Source organism: Balaenoptera musculus, chromosome X, assembly GCF_009873245.2.
Source record: "Balaenoptera musculus isolate JJ_BM4_2016_0621 chromosome X, mBalMus1.pri.v3, whole genome shotgun sequence".
Classification (NCBI taxonomy): domain Eukaryota; kingdom Metazoa; phylum Chordata; class Mammalia; order Artiodactyla; family Balaenopteridae; genus Balaenoptera; species Balaenoptera musculus.
The window spans coordinates 18,366,956-18,385,555 of record NC_045806.1 but is presented as its reverse complement, the minus strand read 5'-3'; the positions used below and the strand labels follow the sequence as shown (position 1 = coordinate 18,385,555).

Genomic DNA, 18,600 nt, shown 5'->3' with positions numbered 1-18,600 from the left:
GATAAGCAGGATCAAAGGCTTCTAGGACTTTTTTAGTTGGAAGCAAGCTTAGCAAATATTTAGCCTAAACCTTTAATTTTATGGAAATATATATAAATTTCTAAACTTAACAATAGAGAAAATTGATTCCAAATACCTGAACACTGATGAAACTATGCAGCTGAGACCTGGGATGATATTAATGGATTTGGTCAATACACACGGATAATTTTCATTTATGCTAATGATAGTGCTTCCCTATAGCAGGCTTTACCGACGCCTGCTGCTGTCCCTGGGCACTCACCATTTTCAAGCACACCAATCTGACAGCTTCCAACTGCCAGCACCTGAAACTAGTCGCCCCAGGGCTTTCTCTGGCCACCAGAGCCCTCTAGGCCTATGCTGGGCAACGCCGGGGAGTTAACACACCTGGTGGCAGTCCTCAATCAATGATGGAAAGTGAGTTGGATGACAAATACCCCAGCTCTTTTGCTCCTGAGATGGAATCATGCTGAAGCATATTCTACAGTTCCCCAGCAAAACGAGCCCCAGTTGCCCACAGTAATAACTGGCTTTAAAAAAAAAAAAAAAAGTGGAGGAGAAGGCAGAAGAGGAGAGTCAGAAGGAGATGTGACTCAAGTAATGAAATTGAAACTGTGATTAAAAATCTTCCAACAAACAAAAGTCCACGACCAGATGGCTTCACAGGTGAACTCTATCAAACATTTAGAGAAGAGCTAACACCCATCCTTCTCAAACTCTTCCAAAATATAGCAGAGGGAGGAACACTCCCAAACTCATTCTATGAGGCTACCATCACCCTGATACCAAAACCAGACAAAGATACTACAAAAAAAGAAAATTACAGACCAATATCACTGATGAATATAGATGCAAAAATCCTCAACAAACTACTAGCAAACAGAATCCAACAACACATTAAAAGGATCATACACCATGATCAAGTGGGATTTATCCCAGGAATGCAAGGATTCTTCAATATACGCAAATCAATGTGATACACCATATTAACAAATTGAAGAATAAAAACCATGTGATCATCTCAATAGATGCAGAAAAAGCTTTTGACAAAATTCAACACCCATTTCTGATAAAAATTCTCCAGAAAGTGGGCATAGAGGGAACCTACCTCAACATAATAAAGGCCATATACGACAAACCCACAGCAAACATCATTCTCAATGGTGAAAAACTGAAAGCATTTCCTCTAAGATCAGGAACAAGACAAGGATGTCCACTCTCACCACTATTATTCAACATAGTATTGGAAGTTTTAGCCACAGCACTCAGAGAAGAAAAAGAAATAAAAGGAATACAAATTGGAAAAGAAGAAGTAAAACTGTCACTGTTTGCGGATGACATGATACTATACATAGAGAATCCTAAAGATGCCACCAGAAAACTACTAGAGCTAATCAATGAATTTGGTAAAGCTGCAGGATACAAAATTAATGCACAGAAATCTCTTGCATTCCTATACACTAATGATGAAAAACCTGGAAGAGAAATTAAGGAAACACTCCCATTTACCACTGCAACAAAAAGAATAAAATACCTAGGAATAAACCTACCTAGGGAGACAAAAGATCTGTATGCTGAAAACTATGACACTGAAGAAGGAAATTGAAGATGATACAAACAGATGGAGAGAAATACCATGTTCTTGGATTGGAAGAATCAATGTTGTGAAAATGACTATACTACTCGAAGCAATCTACATATTCAATGCAATCCCTCTCAAATTACCAATGGCATTTTTTCCAGAACTAGAACAAAAAAATCTTAAAATTTGTATGGAGACACAAAAAACCTGGAAGAGCCGAAGCAGTTTGAGGGAAAAAAACAGAGCTGGAGGAACCAGACTGCCCGACTTCAGACTGTACTACAAAGCTACAGTAATCAACACAGGATGGGACTGGCACAAAAACAGAAATATAGATCAATGCAACAGGATAGAAATCCCAGAGATAAAGCCACGCACCCATGGTCAACTAATCTATGACAAAGGAAGCAAAGATATACAATGGAGAAAAGACAGTCTCTTCAATAAGTGGTGCTGGGAAAACTGGACAGCTACATGTAAAAGAATGAAATTAGAACACTCCCTAACACCATATACAAAAATAAACTCAAAATGGATTAGAGACCTAAATCTAAAACCGGACACTATAAATCTTTTAGAGGAAAACATAGGAAGAACACTCTTTTGACATAAATCACAGCAAGACCTTTTTTGATCCACCTCCTAGAGGAATGGGAATAAAAACAAAAAATAAACAAATGGGACCTAATGAAACTTCCAAGCTTTTGCACAGCAAAGGAAACCATAAACAAGACGAAAAGACAACCCTCAGAATGGGAGAAAATATTTGCAAATGCATCAACGGACAAAGGATTAATCTCCAAAATATATAAACAGCTCATGCAGCTGAATATTAAAAAAACAAACAACCCAATCCAAAAATGGGCAGAAGACCTAAATAGACATTTCTCCAAAGAAGACATACAGATGGCCAAGAAGCACATGAAAAGCTGCTCAACATCACTAATTATTAGAGAAATGCAAATCAAAACTACAATGAGGTATCACCTCACACCAGTTAGAATGGGCAGCATCAGAAAATCTACAAACAACAAATGCTGGAGAGGGTGTGGAGAAAAGGGAACCCTCTTCCACTGCTGGTGGGAATGTAAATTGATACAGCCACTATGGAGAACAGTATGGAGGTTCCTTAAAAAACTAAAAATAGAATTACCATATGACCCAGCAATCCCACTACTGGGCACATACCCAGAGAAAACCATAATTCAAAAAGACACATGCACCCCAATGTTCATTGCAGCACTATTTACAATAGCCAGGTCATGGAAGCAACCTAAATGCCCATCGACAGACGAATGGATAAAGAAGATGTGGTACATATATACAATGGAATATTACTCAGCCATAAAAAGGAACGAAACTGGGTCATTTGTAGAGACATGGATGGATCTAGAGACTGTTATACAGAGTGAAGTCAGAAAGAGAAAAACAAATATCGTATATTAACGCATATATGTGGAACCTAGAAAAATGGTACAGATGAACCGGTTTGCAGGGCAGAAATAGAGACACAGATGTAGAGAACAAACGTATGGACACCAAGGGGGGAAAGTGGCCAGGGGGTGGTGGTGGTGTGATGAACTGGGAGATTGGGATTGACATATATACACTAATATGTATAAAATGGATAACTAATAAGAACCTGCTGTATAAAAAAATAAATAAAATAAAATTCAAAAAAAAAAAAAAAAGGAGGAGATGTGACTATGGATGAATGGTCAAAAAAATGCGACTTTGCTCGTTTGGAAGATGGAGGAATCACACTTGGACCAGCCAAACCAGACTCTTTGCTATTTGAAAAGCAATTTTCTTTCCTTTTCTCACATTGTTTCTTCCATCTGGAATTGTATTGGACCCATGACCATCAATTCGAATCCTAACAATCCTTCAAGGTCCACATTTTTCTAGTATGAGTCAATGCATAAGTGAACAAATGCATAAAAAATGAAAGCTACCTGTGTATAGGTTGGCTTTCCTACCCAGTCATACACTCTGGAAACAAGAATCAGTAAACAAATACCTAACATGGCGAGAGTAGGGCCGACCCATGCCAGGTTCCATGCCTTCCTTTTGCTGAACAACCACTGGCTTTGTTTCTTTGACTTTATATTCTATGCTCTGCCAAAACATCACGTTCTTCGTTACTTGTCAGTAACTGGTTTCTTTATTAGTTTACTTACCGAGGATATTCTGTTCCCCAAAAGAAAGGCTTCTGGAGCTCTCCTGCTGGAAATCCTGGGAGAAAGACAAACAAACAAAATTGTAAGGGATGTAGGGATTGATTTAATGATGAGTATCTGGTTCTAGCTTTGGCACTGAAGTTCCAAAGGCCCATCTTAAAGGTACTCCTCATGGAGCTGGGACCCCTCTAAGAGATCCAACTATCTCTAAGATGATATTAATTCAACTGAGTTTGCAATCAGTGCATTCCATCAGTTTCAAGGAAACTTATTTTGCATGGATACACTATTGGCAGTGTCCAAGCTGCTGTGAACTGGGTTCCTTCATAAACAGCACATGCAAGAGGCTTCCAGCTTTCTTGTGGCTTCCCCTGATACAGAAAGGGCCAGCTTCATGGGCACACAACCAATGCAGTCACACAGGGCCGCCGTGCAGAAGGACCCTGCAATGGAATTAATGCTCTGCTGTCACTGTATGAAATGCTTAATAAATTTATGTTTGAATGTGATTTTGGAAGTGGAGACCAAGGGGACAAGAAAGCATGCATGTGAGCAAAGCAGCCATGCAAAATATTCCTGTCCACGGTTCCTTTTATGCTCCATTTGCACGCAGCATCCAAGATGCTCCCTGGGAGCGCAGAACTCCAGTAGACCCACAATATGTGCGAATTCAGCAAGACTCAAAACGAGTACAAGGTAAGCATGTTACATCTAGGGCTGAGTATGTGGGAGCTCTGACAGCCCTCTTGGGGCTCTTTCTGTTGGAAGCAGAATTTGCTTTGATCACCAAAGGGCAGCAGTGGCATTCTAAGAAACATGAATGGCCAAGGAACTCTGTCATACTCTTTCTTACTCCTGTATCGGTCAACCACATATACCGAAATGATGACGTAGAAGGAAAGGGAAAGACAGGACGACCCATAGTTTCTTTTCCTTTCAGTCCTTTCTTACTCATCAGTAAGCCAAAGGTAGAGAGTGTTGGTAGAATGTACATGTATATAAGAAATGAAGTAAAACCAACTGAGTTAGTTTTATGCAGTGTTTCCACTGTTCTGGCAAGAAGAAAATACATACCCATGTACAAGCTAGAAAATACAAACTACAATTTCGTCAATTCCACATCTCAGTTAAAAGTTCTTATATCTGGGGACTCCCCTGGTGGCACAGTGGATAAGACTCCACGCTCCCAATGCAGGGGGCCTGGGTTCGATCCCTGGTCAGGGAACTAGATCCCACATGCATGCTGCAACTAAGAGTTCGCATGCCTCAACTAAGGAGGCTGCGTGCCACAACTAAGGAGCCCACATGCTGCAACTAACGAGGTGGCGAGCCACAATTAAGGAGCCCTCGAGCTGCAACTAAGAAGCCTGCGAGCCGCAACTAAGGAGCCCGCCTGCCACAACTAAGGCACCCACGTGCTGCAACTAAGGAGCTGGCGAGCCACAACTAAGGAGCCCTCGAGCCACAACTAAGGAGCCCACCTGACGCAACTAAGACCCAGAGCAACCAAATAAATAAATATTGTTTTAAAAAAAGTTCTTATATCTGTATTTGTTTTGGCATTGCACAATATAAAGATGAATGGTAAAATTACGCTGATGATTTAAATTTTTAATTTTTCTTACAACTTACAATGGTATTAAATAGCAAATAAAAACTACTGTGACAAGTCTAGAGAAAGAGAGGCTGTAGAAGACAGGACAAGGCTATATATTTTAGCCCCTTTACAGCACTTTTTCCTGCTTTCTGAAAAAGAGGTCCCCATATTTTCATTTTGTACTAAGCCCCACAAACTATGTAGCTGGCCCTGGGTACAGATGAGTGGGAGAAATGCCTTGCTTTGCTTTGCCTTTCCAACTCGCCACTAAATTTTGTACCCTGGGGTTGATCCTAGGAGCTGCACTTACAAGCCATCACAACTGGGAATGCAAAGAATAGTAACAAAAAAAATGAGAGAGAGAGAGAGATACCTTCTGCAACATCCTTGCCTGCTCCAGAGCCACTGCTCAAAGCCCCTGGAGACTAAAAGCTCTTTTATGAGTTCAAATGTTTTCTCTTCCCTCTCTCCCTCTCAACAATCTGTCTACCTCTCCTCCAAGACAGGACACTACGAGAAGTGACGGTAGGAAAGCACATTCTTAATTTAGAAGTGAAATATTAATTCTATGTAATTCATATACATATACTATTTATATTTTTTAAATAATATCATAGTTTGAGATTTCAGGGTGCAAAAACCTAATTGTAAAACAGAGCTGGATCCAGCTAGTAGTCCTCTCTCTTCCTGCTGCTTTCACATAAAGGAAAATGCATCTGACTCTGGAGGAGCAATGTCATATTAATCTTCATAATTTCCACATTTTCTTAAATATCTCTGGCATCTTTACATCCATATTCCATCATCTTTTTGGTGATTACTTTCAGTAAGTCATTCTGACTTGAATATATATATGCAAATATATATTACATATATATGCAAATCACAGTGTTTATATGAAAATTCTGTCTCACATAATATATCATCAAAAAGCAATGATATTTCCTAATAAGAACAATGATCATAGACCAATGTGACTTAATTATTAAATCATTATGGCTTTCCTGCTTGGTAATGTGCCCAGCTGGAAGCATTTATGCCCATTGCCAACCCCTTTACAGGAAAACATCTGACACCTGCATGAGCCTCCTTTCTGCCGCTGTTGCTGTTAGAGGCCCCAGACTCGCAGACCGCAGCCATCACACTCCCCTGATCAGCTGTATCTTCGCAGCTTGTCAGGGCCATGGAACCCAACACTGATCAACAGAAGAATCTGATGCCCTTAGGACCATTTTGCTGAAGTGAATGGATTAACTGTTTAAGCTGCATTTTTGGAGATGTCAACTGGCGAGAGTGACAGATCAAATCCCAACAGGGCCAACTCAATATCTTATCTCATAAAGCGAATGAGTTCTATTTAGCAAAGGTAGAAGCGAAAAATAATTAAATAAATGGAAACTGAATTCTCTTTCTTTTCCTCTCCCTTTTTAATAGGCTTTCCTTATCTTTTCTTGCATATCCATTTTATCTCCTCTTCTTCCCATTTCAGCACTGCCTCACCACCTATTTCACACTTTTCAAGCTCCTTTTTCTATCAGTATATTATGGGAGACATTCCTCACAATGTAAGTGTGTGTGTGTATATATGTACGCATACATATGAACATGAGAGATAGGAGAGAGGGAAGGAGAGGGAGGAAAGAGAAATTTAACTATCGGACTGGCAAAAATTCATAAATTTAATAATACGTCATACTGGCCAGGGTGTAGGAAGCATGTTGGTGGGAATATAAATTCTTGCAAGCATTTTGGAAAGCAATTTAGTCATCTCTTAATGCTTTAAATGCCATTTTAAAAAACGAGTAACTGCATGCTGATAAGGAAAAGGCTCTAAGAGATGTTATTAAGCAAAAAAAAATTAAGTGTAAATACAGCATTCTGTCATGTATGAGTCCTTTTATGTGTACTACATGTGTAAATGTATGCACAGGTATATAGAGTCAGGTCTGCTATAACGCTTGTATTGAAAAGGTAAATTTGTTCCAACATGATTGAAATATCAGGGAAAAGACTGGAACATAACTCCAATTTCACATTTTCTTATGCGCAATTTTGTCCATGAGAAATGCTAGATGAAAGCAGAAAATTGCACCCAAATGAACTGAGCTGCTTAAGAGTACACAAAATGCACACATCCCAACATGGACCAGCTACCTCTGTCCCCCATGTGTTAGAAGCCCTACCCATCCACATCTGGTGTTAAAACTTTTCAGATAAACCTCCTTCCACCACTACACAGTAACTCACAAGCTGTAAGCCCTCCAATGCCAACTTCCCCAAGCAAACTTCAGGTCTTTTTTTTAAGGGAAAGCACCATATTTACTGTAGCATTTATGTATTTACCCATTTAACATGTGTAAAACTGTGCTGTCGTTTTTATTAGGCTCCTAGCTTTTGTTTTCACATGTCACTGATAGTTTTTGATTGTTGTGCCCCAACGCCATTTGTCCCATAAGCCTCGTGGCTTTTATTGCACAGTTTTGCATAGTGCAGTGATATTTAGGACCACATGTCGCATTATAGCAGAACTGACTACGTATGTACACATCTATGTGTATATGTACACATATATATTCCCACCAGCGGTTCTCAAATTTTGTCATGCATCAGAATCACCTGGAGGACTTACTGAAATACAGATTGCTGGGCCTCACCCTCAGAGTTTCTGAGTCAGTAGGTCCAGAGAGGTGGCTAGGAATTTGCATCCCTAACAAGTTCCCCTGTGATGTGATGCTGATGGTTTGGGAACCACACTTCAAGAACCACTGCCCAATCACTGGCTCGCATGCACTGTGGTGTCATGGCTAAATATCTTTATTGCTGCATTGCTGTAACTGAGAAAAGTGTGCAACAACCTAGATGTTCAACAGGAGGGGAATGAGTTAATGATGGTATAACCATATTATGGACTGCTGTGCAGCAAATGAAAAGAAAGAGGCAGGTCTCCATATTCTAGCATGGGAAACTCTCTAAGAAATGCTGTTGGAATAAAGCAAGGCATAGATATAGATATATAAATGCCATTTATATATTTAAAATAACTATCCTATCAGTTTGAGTATATGTATGAAAATTCACAGAAAAGGTCTGTAAAATACACATCAAAGTGGTCATAGTGGTTACTTACCTCTTGGAGATAAATGGGATTTGGGGTGGTGGGTGGTTAAAGGGGCTTTGGACATAAATGTAGTGTTTTAAATATTAATTAATCAAAGGTAATCAACTTGTATAATTAAAATGAACTCTTTTAGGGACTTCCCTGGTGGTCCAGTGGTTAAGAATCCACCTTCCAATGCAGGGGACGCGGGTCTGATCCCTGGTCGGGAAACTAAGATCCCACATGCCGCGGGGCAACTAAGCCCGCGCGCCACAACTACTGAGCCTGTGCGCTCTGGAGGCTGTGCACCACAAGTAGAGAGAAGCCCGTGCACCGCAACAAAGAAAGATCCCACATGCCGCAAATAAGACCCCAACACAGCCAAAAATAAATAAATAAATAAATAAATATTTTTAAAAATAAAATGAACTCTTTTAGAGATAAACAGGTGTGTGTATTACAGAAATTTCTCCTAAAGGTTATCCCAAAACAGTTTATAGTTAACTAAGCTTACATAGTAGTTTTTTGCTCATACATTTGTCAACACAAGCAAATTCCTATTTCAAGCAAAAATACAGACTGTGGTTAAATAATTCCAAACACTAAAATTCTGACAAAAGAAAATATTGGTATCTATATGTTGTAACAACCTCACTATTTGGTAGCAAAAAATTCTCTTTCTCAAATCTGCATGTAGGAAAATCACAAGGCCTGCTTTAGGCTTTCTACTTGGGTCAGCCTTTTGTTTTTACTGGCGTTTCTCATAACTCTATCAATGAATATTGACTAACCTAGTTGGAATCTTCGCAAAATGGTGACCATAGAGTGCTTTTGTTTAGGACACAACTACGAAACAACTGATCACATTCAGTGGGCCAGGTTCAACTAGTTGGCCTTTAAAGTCATAAAGTTATATCCTAACTGTAGGTGTATCTTTCCAGGAAAAGTTAAATGCTTCAGTGTGTCTGGGTTTCAGTGTCCATTTTACTAGTGTAAAATCACATTAATTAGGGTTTTTAGCAAAGGCAAATATAGAGAAAAAAAAACAAAATTAGCCCATTGTCCCACAGCTCAGACCTAAGAAAACAAACGTATATCCTCAGGGATAGAGTTCAAACTGTATGGAGAGATGGGAAAAAAATTAATAATTTCCCTTTTTTCCCACCCCTCTCCCCCCAGCCCAGAACTTCCCACTACTATGTACAAAACTAGCTTCAGATATTTACTCAAATGTCACCTCCTTCTCATTAAGGCCTTCCCTAGTGCTTTTTAAAGGAGGAAAGTATTATTCTACCCCCCTTTCTTGCTTTATATCTCATCATAATACCACCATCTATGATACTCTAAATTTTACTTATCCTTTATAAAGTATCGTCTGTCTTTCCCCAACTGGAATGCAAGCTCCCTAACAAAAGGGCTTTCATTTTTACGTTCTCTCACTGCAATATCTCCAGAACAATGCCTGGCACGTGGTAAGCACTCAATAAATATTTGCTGAGTGAATGGAATCTGCACTTTGTGAAACTCTAAACGGTGACTGGGGTTAAACATTACCTATAACTATGAGTGCGTGTTAGCCAGAGTCTAAAACATTACACGACACTATTAGTACTACCAATGCGCTACTTCTTGAAGTTTCCATATTCAATACCAGAATAGGGCTATGTTCCATTATTCAAGTTCCGGTTTTCCTTTACCTTCTAGATTAGGTACTCTGTTGGTGTCATTCCCTTACAATCATGGCCGAGCTAGTGCGGTTTTGAAGTTTGCACATTTTTTTCAATAAACTCTTAATCAGAATGCAAATATTAACAAGATGAAAAGCTCTGCCCAGCTCCATGCAAATTCCATCACCCTATGTCCTCTTAGCCCTCCATACCACCAAGGAATAAAAGTAGGATATTTTCCCTTTTATGGTTTTATGGCATATGCTACAAAGAGAAAATCACACAAAATACTGATTTAGATCAGAGTCCTTTGGTCCTAACAATACTGAATGCAGATAATCTCTTTTCCCTACATTCTTTGTATGCTTTCACATAATTGCCACATTAATTTTTTTTTAATTATTTATTTATGGCTGTGTTGGGTCTTCGTTTCTGTGCGAGGGCTTTCTCTAGTTGTGGCAAGCGGGGGCCACTCTTCATCGCGGTGCACGGGCCTCTCACTGTCGCGGCCTCTCTTGTTGCGGAGCACAGGCTCCAGACGCGCAGGCTCAGTAATTGTGGCGCACGGGCCTAGTTGCTCCGCGGCATGTGGGATCTTCCCAGACCAGGGCTCGAACCCGTGTGCCCTGCATTGGCAGGCAGATTCTCAACCACTGCGCCACCAGGGAAGCCCTGCCACATCAATTTTAAGTTCCATATCCATAAGTGTATGGTTCAAGAAAGTTATCATGTGGCAAGTATTTTGAAAGCATTTTCTTCCAACGTTTTGTCATTTGTAAGTTTTGGGTTTTGTTTTTTATATATTGACACTTACAAATGGTGATTATCTTAAGACAACTGTAGTCAGACTGGAAACATGTTGTTTCTGTGTTTGGTCAGATTTAACAAGATGGGAGGCCTCCAACTTTCAATACCAGTCTTCAAAACCCAGAGCACCTGCTTCTTCCCTTTCTCTCCATCAAACTTTTGAAAACTTACTAACACCCTCCATATCCAAGGGTGGAATTCAATCCTCGGTTGGTTGAACCTTAGGATGAAACCTGTAGATATGGAGGGCCAACTGTATGGTGCAAGGCAACTCGAACTCCATCTAAATTTGGGAGCAGTTCACTCTTAAATTCAGTCTTTCTTTTGACTCCTTTGAAGGAAGTGGCATTATTTGAATTTGTTCAGTTAGGATCTCTCCAGCGGCCTCGGGGGCAGAATTGGCACAGCCAGGGGCCAATGACAAAGTAAGTTCAGTCCAAAAGAAGTTGACAGGGGTGAGGTTCTAAAGGAGAATCCAATGGGCTTGAGAATGTGTAGGCCAATGTGCACACTCAACTGTTTAATTAAATCTGTTTCCATATTTGCTGTAGGTGCTTTCCCCAGAGAGGTACTTGGGTTTTCCATTAAGTGTGTATCACTATGGGTGTTTGTGATACTTTTATTGAGGGGCTGACTGTATCAATACATTGTATTATATTATTAGTCTTGTCAAATAACAGAATGCTTGGTCTTTTTGCATGGATTTATTGGTGTATTAATGTGACTTTATTCTAGTACATGTCATGACAGTTATTTTCAAAAGCCTTAAGTATATGCTTATATTACTGAACTAATCCATGTATCAATCTACATTCCAAGGCTTACTGCTGATGTACCATCTTAGCAACATTATTATACTTCTTGGTGAGATTCACTTGTAGTTAATTCTGCTGACTTGTTTATTTTACTTATCCTGCCTAATAGCTCCAAGTTCTATAGTTCACTACGTGAATATAGTTTATGACCCTAATTTTGGAGATGTTAATATATTTAAATACCATCATAAAAACTACTGGGAGAAGTTTGGCTTGGTTATGATGATGCAACTTCCATAAATAACCAGTGACCACTAACATTTACTGAGCACCTATGATGTTCCAAGCCACACAGGTAAGTTTTGAACATACAAATGTCCTCAAAGAACCTACAATCCAGTGAGGGGGAAAGGACGTAACTAGAAAAAAATTTCATTTTGCAAAATCTAAACAGGAAGGTGAACTGATACCAAAGCTCTCTAAAAGTGTATTTTTAATTGAAATGTCTTTTAAAGTCAGTAAAGAAAGACTGGATACATGGGAGTAGATGCATAGGCGTGTTTTGGGAAAGGGGTTAGCTGTACACATGTGTACGCTAATGGGTAAAAAAATCGTAAGATCAGTAGGGTCCAGAGTTTTCAACAGGCCCCCAGTTACTTTGGTGCATCCTAGTTGAGACCCACTGGCTTAGATCAGAATAAGGATTCTCAACCCCAACTGTACATTAGAATCCCTTGGGGAGGTTTTTAAAAATATACCCATGTCCAAGCCCCTGTCCCAGACCTATCAAGTCACAATGTCTGGGATGGAGCCCCGAGCAGCAGTATGTTTTAAAAGTTCCCCAGATGATTCTAATATGCAAACAAGTTCAGAAATCTTGGTTTAGGAAAAATAACTGATGTATATACATCAGCCCTCCTGTCTCATTCTCCTCTCTTCACTGCTCCTCAACACTGTGCTTGTAACGTATGATATTTTTATTATAATTTTGCAGACTATTCTTTCAAAACTGAAATTTTACACGGCTTATAAATTATGATTGTACAAAAGGACAAAAATAGTTTTAATTGCAACTGCTTTGGAAAATCCAGGATGAATCCTCACTCTAAGAGAGAACGAGTGTTACATCTTATTCAGGATTAGTTCTTATAATCAGATAAGCCGGATACCATTCTTCTAGAATCTAGGGGGCCATCAGTAGGGACATGGAAATTGCTGCAATTACAAAGCACTTTTGGTTATGTTTTTTGCTGTAAAGGGATTTCATTGTCATCTCGCTGCTAAGATTAATAGTGGCTTTTTTTTCAATTTGGCATCTTGCAGTAATTTGGTGAATGCCAACCCTCCCCTTTCCAGAAAATATCAAGTTCTAACAGCTGTGACTCATGTCAAGGGATCCAGCAAGATGCCCTAGCCATCTGCCGGCTTCCTGCAGGTAACCTCCTGCCACCATATCTATCAGCCTAGAACTGACAAGCTGAAAGCAGCTTCTAAAATCTGCCCTCCATCTTGAAATCTTCTCTTCTGGCTCTTCTATTCTTTTCCTGTCAGAATTACCTCCAGGCTGCAACAAAGAGAACCTCTTCTTTACCAGCGTAACCAACCATCCCTGTCTGCCCAGGCCTGAAGGGCTCCTGGGATGTGGAGCTTTCAGTGCTAAAATTGGGACAGTCCCAGGCAAACCAGGACAAGTTAGCCTCCTTACCTTTACCCAACCAAGTTTGACCTCTTTTGCATTTGAACTGCAATTTTATAGCTCAGCAGTTCTCGAATTTCAGCATCTAGTGGAGGTTTGATGGTTAAAATCTTCTTAAAACATCAATTGCTGGGCGCACCCCCGGAGTTTCTGATTTGGTAGGCCAGGGGTGGGACCAGGTAAAGCCCATTTATCACAGGGGATGCTGCTGATCCGGGGGCCACACTCTGGGAACCACTGTGCAGCTCAGTATCTCATATTCTACTCGCGTACCAGCAAGTCCTTTCATGCACACAATTGCTGTCCCAGGTGTTCAAAACTGACACTAGAGGAAGTGATGTTCAGTCCAGGCCTGGGAAAACAGCAGATGCTCAACAAATGCCTGTGTGGGGTCACTGAGCCATATCTGGGGTGAGATAATGGTGGTCTCAAGAATGAAAATGTGACTAACATTTTCCCCTTATCAATTAGACCAAAAAACAAAAAGAAAAAAAAACTGAGTCTCTTTATTCATCTCCTCCAACAGTATCTTTACGATGCCCAACAGAATCTTTTACGATGGTAAAAGAAAACCATCTCATCTGTTGTTAGTGAAAATATAAATTGGTACCACTTTTCTCAAGAGAAGTGGCATAATATGTATTTTTAAATCTCTTAAATTGAGCATACCATTTGACTCAGCAATCCCCTCCACATCTAGGAATCTACCCTAAAGGATAGTCTCAGATTTGCACAAAGACTTAGCCGCAAAACTCATCACAGAGTTTTGGGGGTTTTTTAACAATAGTGGAACAGCCTTAATGTCTTTCGGTAGGAAATTAAAGAAATTAAGGTGCTTTTATTTGGTGGAATACTCTGCATGGTAACTTAGAAGAATATGTAACAAATGAAAAAAATACTTGTTACAACTTTCAGTGGGAAAAAACAGTTTAACTGGACGAGTCCATAGTTAATTTCAATTTTAAGTATGTAGATAAACATAAGTTTGAGAGAGATTCAACAAAATTATTAACTGTAGCTATTTTTATAAATTATGATTAACTTTAAAAATATTTTTAGCTTATCTAAAATTTTCTAGATTTTCCACAATAAATATGAACTACTTTTGTAATAAGGGTTAAAGACAATTGATTTTTTTCAAGGGAGGACAAGTGAGACTGTGACCTTCAAGACAAATCAGTGAGATTGTTCCCTGACTCCCTGGCCGCGGCTCTTTTCCAGCTTCCTGATGCTCTCCTCACTCGGGCTCACATCCAGGTCGCTCCCAGTGTGTGTCCCACTCACACCCCACCTCTTGAATCAAACTGACCCTGAAAACCATTCTGTGCTTTCTGCTACCAGCCCTGCAGCGAACCTGCCCAGTCCTCTGTCTGGAAACAGCAGGCGTCCTGCCCCACGAGAGTGTTTTCACAAGCGCACAGCAGGTGGTAAATGCGTCCCTCCAGGCATCGGTCCTGGGACTCACCAGTTACAGGAATGCCATGAGATTGCAGGGCTTCCCACTTAAAGGCAGCTTGTCTCTCGGTGGCACTACCCAGAATGTCATTCTCAGCCGCCTCCTTGCTCAGGCCTCAGAGACATGGGGCTGTATTAGGACGTCCAGAGTCCTTGACTAGACCAGGACAAGAACATCTGAAAATAGTTGTAGCAGGTGTCCCACAACCTTGCTAAGTGCATCATGTGGCAATTCTGCAAACTATGTGAACTTTGCTCATGACTTAACTTCAACTCACTTAACAAAATTTTTTTAAATTTCAGAGTAAATTTTGTGAAGGAAAACGTTTTGGGAGAGTAGCTCAAAATATTCTTGTTAAGGTAGCTTATGAAATCTCTCAAATAACATCCCCACCCCATCGGAATCCAAGGATGGAAGAAGATCATGGGCCTAGCCAAAGGGCTTGCAGAGAACAGCACTCTTAGAGACGGCAATAATCAACTGCTGCTTGATGCGACAGCCCTCTAAGACGTGAAATCAGCACAACCTGGAGACCACCTGACCTTCTGATCCTCATCCCCGGCTGTCCCCACATCCTATAATATCTTGTTTCCACACCAAACAAACAATCCCCCACCACATGGGTGAGGGCAGAATATAATGATTACTCTAACATACAATTATACCATGCTTTCAACTTTTTCACAGTGTGTTCACATGTGTCATTTCATGTAATTCTCGCATTTCTTATCTGGCATTGAACAGTGTAGGCTGAAGACTAAGAGCACGTCATCAGAGAAGCTGGGTTACACTCCCATCTCCGCAACTTACTAGTTGTGTGCTCTTTCGCACGTTACTTGGCCTCCCTGAGCTTCAGTTTCCTCTTCTGTAAAATGGCCCACAATACCAAGCTTAGAGACCTACTGTGAAGATTAGAGATAATATATGTTAAAGTATCCAGCACAATGCTTGGCACATTAATGGTTCTCAGTGAAGAAGAGCTGCACAGAACAATTATACTCTCCATTTTATGGGAGTCCTTCAAAGCATCAGCGGAAAAGTTGGGAAACTACCTGTATCGTCACTACACAATTATTTGAGAACAATCTTTTGGGATTTAACTTACCCACTCCCTATTTCCCCTCACCACTGCCATTGCCTAGGTTTAGACCCTCCCCATCCTTCTCTTGAACCACCTGCCAAACTCCTAGCTGGCGTAGGGGGCCTCAATCTTTCCCCTCTCCAAGCCATGATCTGTAAGACTAAGACCAAGGAACCAAAAATGAAGTTTCTTGCCTCTCAAAGAAAACTATACCAGTTCCCTATGGCCTGTTCCTCAATATGGCTTACAAGGTCCTCGTCTACTTCTTCTACATTTCATCTCCCATCATGCCTTCTCGCCCCATCCCCCGTCTACCACATGCAGTCTGTGCCCCAGCAATTGTGACCATCTCACCGCCCGTTCCTGCTCCACGCTCCGCGTGTGTTGCCTTTGCACCAGCCAGTACTTCTGCATGTCCCAACCTACCTACTTTGCCTACAGAATTTTCCTCCTTTCAAAGCCCACTCAAATGCCATTTTCACTGTGAAGCCAACCTTCATTCCCCTAGATAATTAACACTGCTCTGTGGCTCCCAGGGTGAACTGCACAGCCTTCTGTTGCACACTCACCATGATGTCTTATAAATGACTGGTAACAAGTCTGTCTCTCCCCACTTCTCAAAAGCAAGGAATCCTAACAGCTAAGATTTATTGACTACCTACTATAAACCAGTTTCTCTTCCAAGCATTTTGTATATATTATCACCTTTAATCTTCACGACAACCCTATAGGATAGTCACTACTATTATCTCCATTTTATAGATAATTAAACTGAGGCTTAAAGAAGTTAACTAACGTGCCCAAGGTTGCAAGTTATCAGTGGCCAAGCCAGGATTCAAAATCAAAGCCCACACTCTTAACCACTACACCATACCATATTAAAAACCTAGCACTGAACTCAGTACCTGGGAAGTTGTAACGTCTGTATTACTTATTTCTTGCTATATAACAAAGTATCCCAAAACATAGTGGCTCAAAACAATAAACATTTACTATCTCACAGTTCCTCTGGGTCAAGAATTCGGAAACAGCTTATTTGTGTGGTCTGTCTCAGGGTCTCTCAAGCGGTTGCTGTCAAGATGTCAGCGTGGGCTGCAATCATCTGAAGGCTTGGCCGGACTGGAGGATACGCTTCCAAGATGGCATGCGCACACGGTGCTGGGCATGGGCAGGAGGCCTCGGGTCCTTCACACGTGGCCCTCTCCACCAGCTTCCTGAGGGCCCTCATGACATGGTTGCTGGCTTCCCCCAGAGCGATCAATCCAAGAGAGCAAGGCAGAAGCCAGATGTCTTTTATGACCTAGCCTCAGAAGTCACACCCTGTCATTTCCACAGTATCCTATTAGTTACAGACGTCAGCCCTATTCAGTGTTGGAGAGACTACACAGGGGTGTGAATACACAGGAAGTGAGAATCACTGGGGGCTCTATAAATATTAAGTGAACAAGGCGAAAAAATTACTAAGAATTGCTCTGTCAGGACCTCTTCTAGATAATGAGAAGTCTGAATTAGGTGGCCACTTAAGTTTCCTTCCTTGTAGCTCCAAAACTACGGGAGATTATTTTCCAATTCTCCCCAAATAGATTGTCAAGTGGATTCCGGGATTTAATTTCATTAAAGTCCAGTAGAGGCCACAGGTTGAGTATTTGCTAACTTGGCTTCTACTTTATGGTTTTAGGCAGAGTCAGCAAAGTATGAGAAATTCTACCAGTCTGAAACACAGTTATTTCCTTAACAGCAAAACAAATCTATGTTTGATTTCAGGATTAATTCTATAGTTTGATGCCAGCGTTAGCCCAGCCTCTGCACAAAGGCTTATCTTCTTTCGCAGAGTATCTGTGATTAAACTGAGGCAACTAAATCCCTTGTGTATAAGAGCAAAGATAATAAAAAATCATTGGTTTTAGCCCTTAGGCCTTGCTTGTTTTCAAGCCAAGGTTTTGTTTGCTTAAAATAATTCCTTAATATGATTTGAGACCTACGAAGATAAAAAACTAATATTGAAATAAGGCACTATGCAGATACACATTGATACTGAATACATGAAATGAATTTTATTCTAAAGACCAGTCTATATTAGCGGAAATGAGAACCAAATGTAAGCGGCTGCCCCCTCAGGCTCACCCTCCCGCCTCCCGTATGACCACCTGATTAGATCCAAAGTACTTTGGAAGCTGGGTCAGCAACACGCCACGAGGCTCCCTAGATCCCATCCTCTCACAGTGCTCTACACCACGGATTGGCAAACTACAGCCATGTAAACAGTTTCACTGGAGCACAGCCGCGCTCATTTGTTTATGAATTATCTATGGCTGCAGTGGCAAAGGTGAGAATCTGCAACAGAGACCATATGGCTTGCAAAGCCAAAAATATTTACTATCTGGCCTTTTATAGAAAACATTTGCCGATCCCTCGTCTACACCTCTGGCAGCTTGGCCTGAGGTGAACTGTCATAAGCCCAAATGTCTATGCATGCTACACGCTATTCTAAAAATTTTTAAGGGAGAATGGGGGTATTACTGTTTACGTTGAGGTGTTACATACACACAGTAGAGGAAGAAATTTTCATGGTAGGACACAGTGAGTTTTTTACACAAGTATCGCCTGTGCAACCACCTCCCAGATCAAGGTAATGTCTCCTATGCCCCCTCTCAGTCAATA

General features: G+C 40.7%; 1 protein-coding gene across 2 annotated transcripts in view; it reads right to left on the bottom strand.

Moving 5' to 3' along the window:
• Positions 1-18,600, bottom strand: part of PHEX (phosphate regulating endopeptidase homolog X-linked) — a 194,712-nt gene that overhangs the window by 24,651 nt on the left and 151,461 nt on the right. For both annotated transcript variants that reach the window (XM_036841159.1, XM_036841160.1), the window contains one exon: positions 3,784-3,838. In XM_036841159.1, the coding sequence (XP_036697054.1) occupies positions 3,784-3,838 (55 nt within the window). The remainder of the gene's footprint in view (positions 1-3,783; positions 3,839-18,600) is intronic.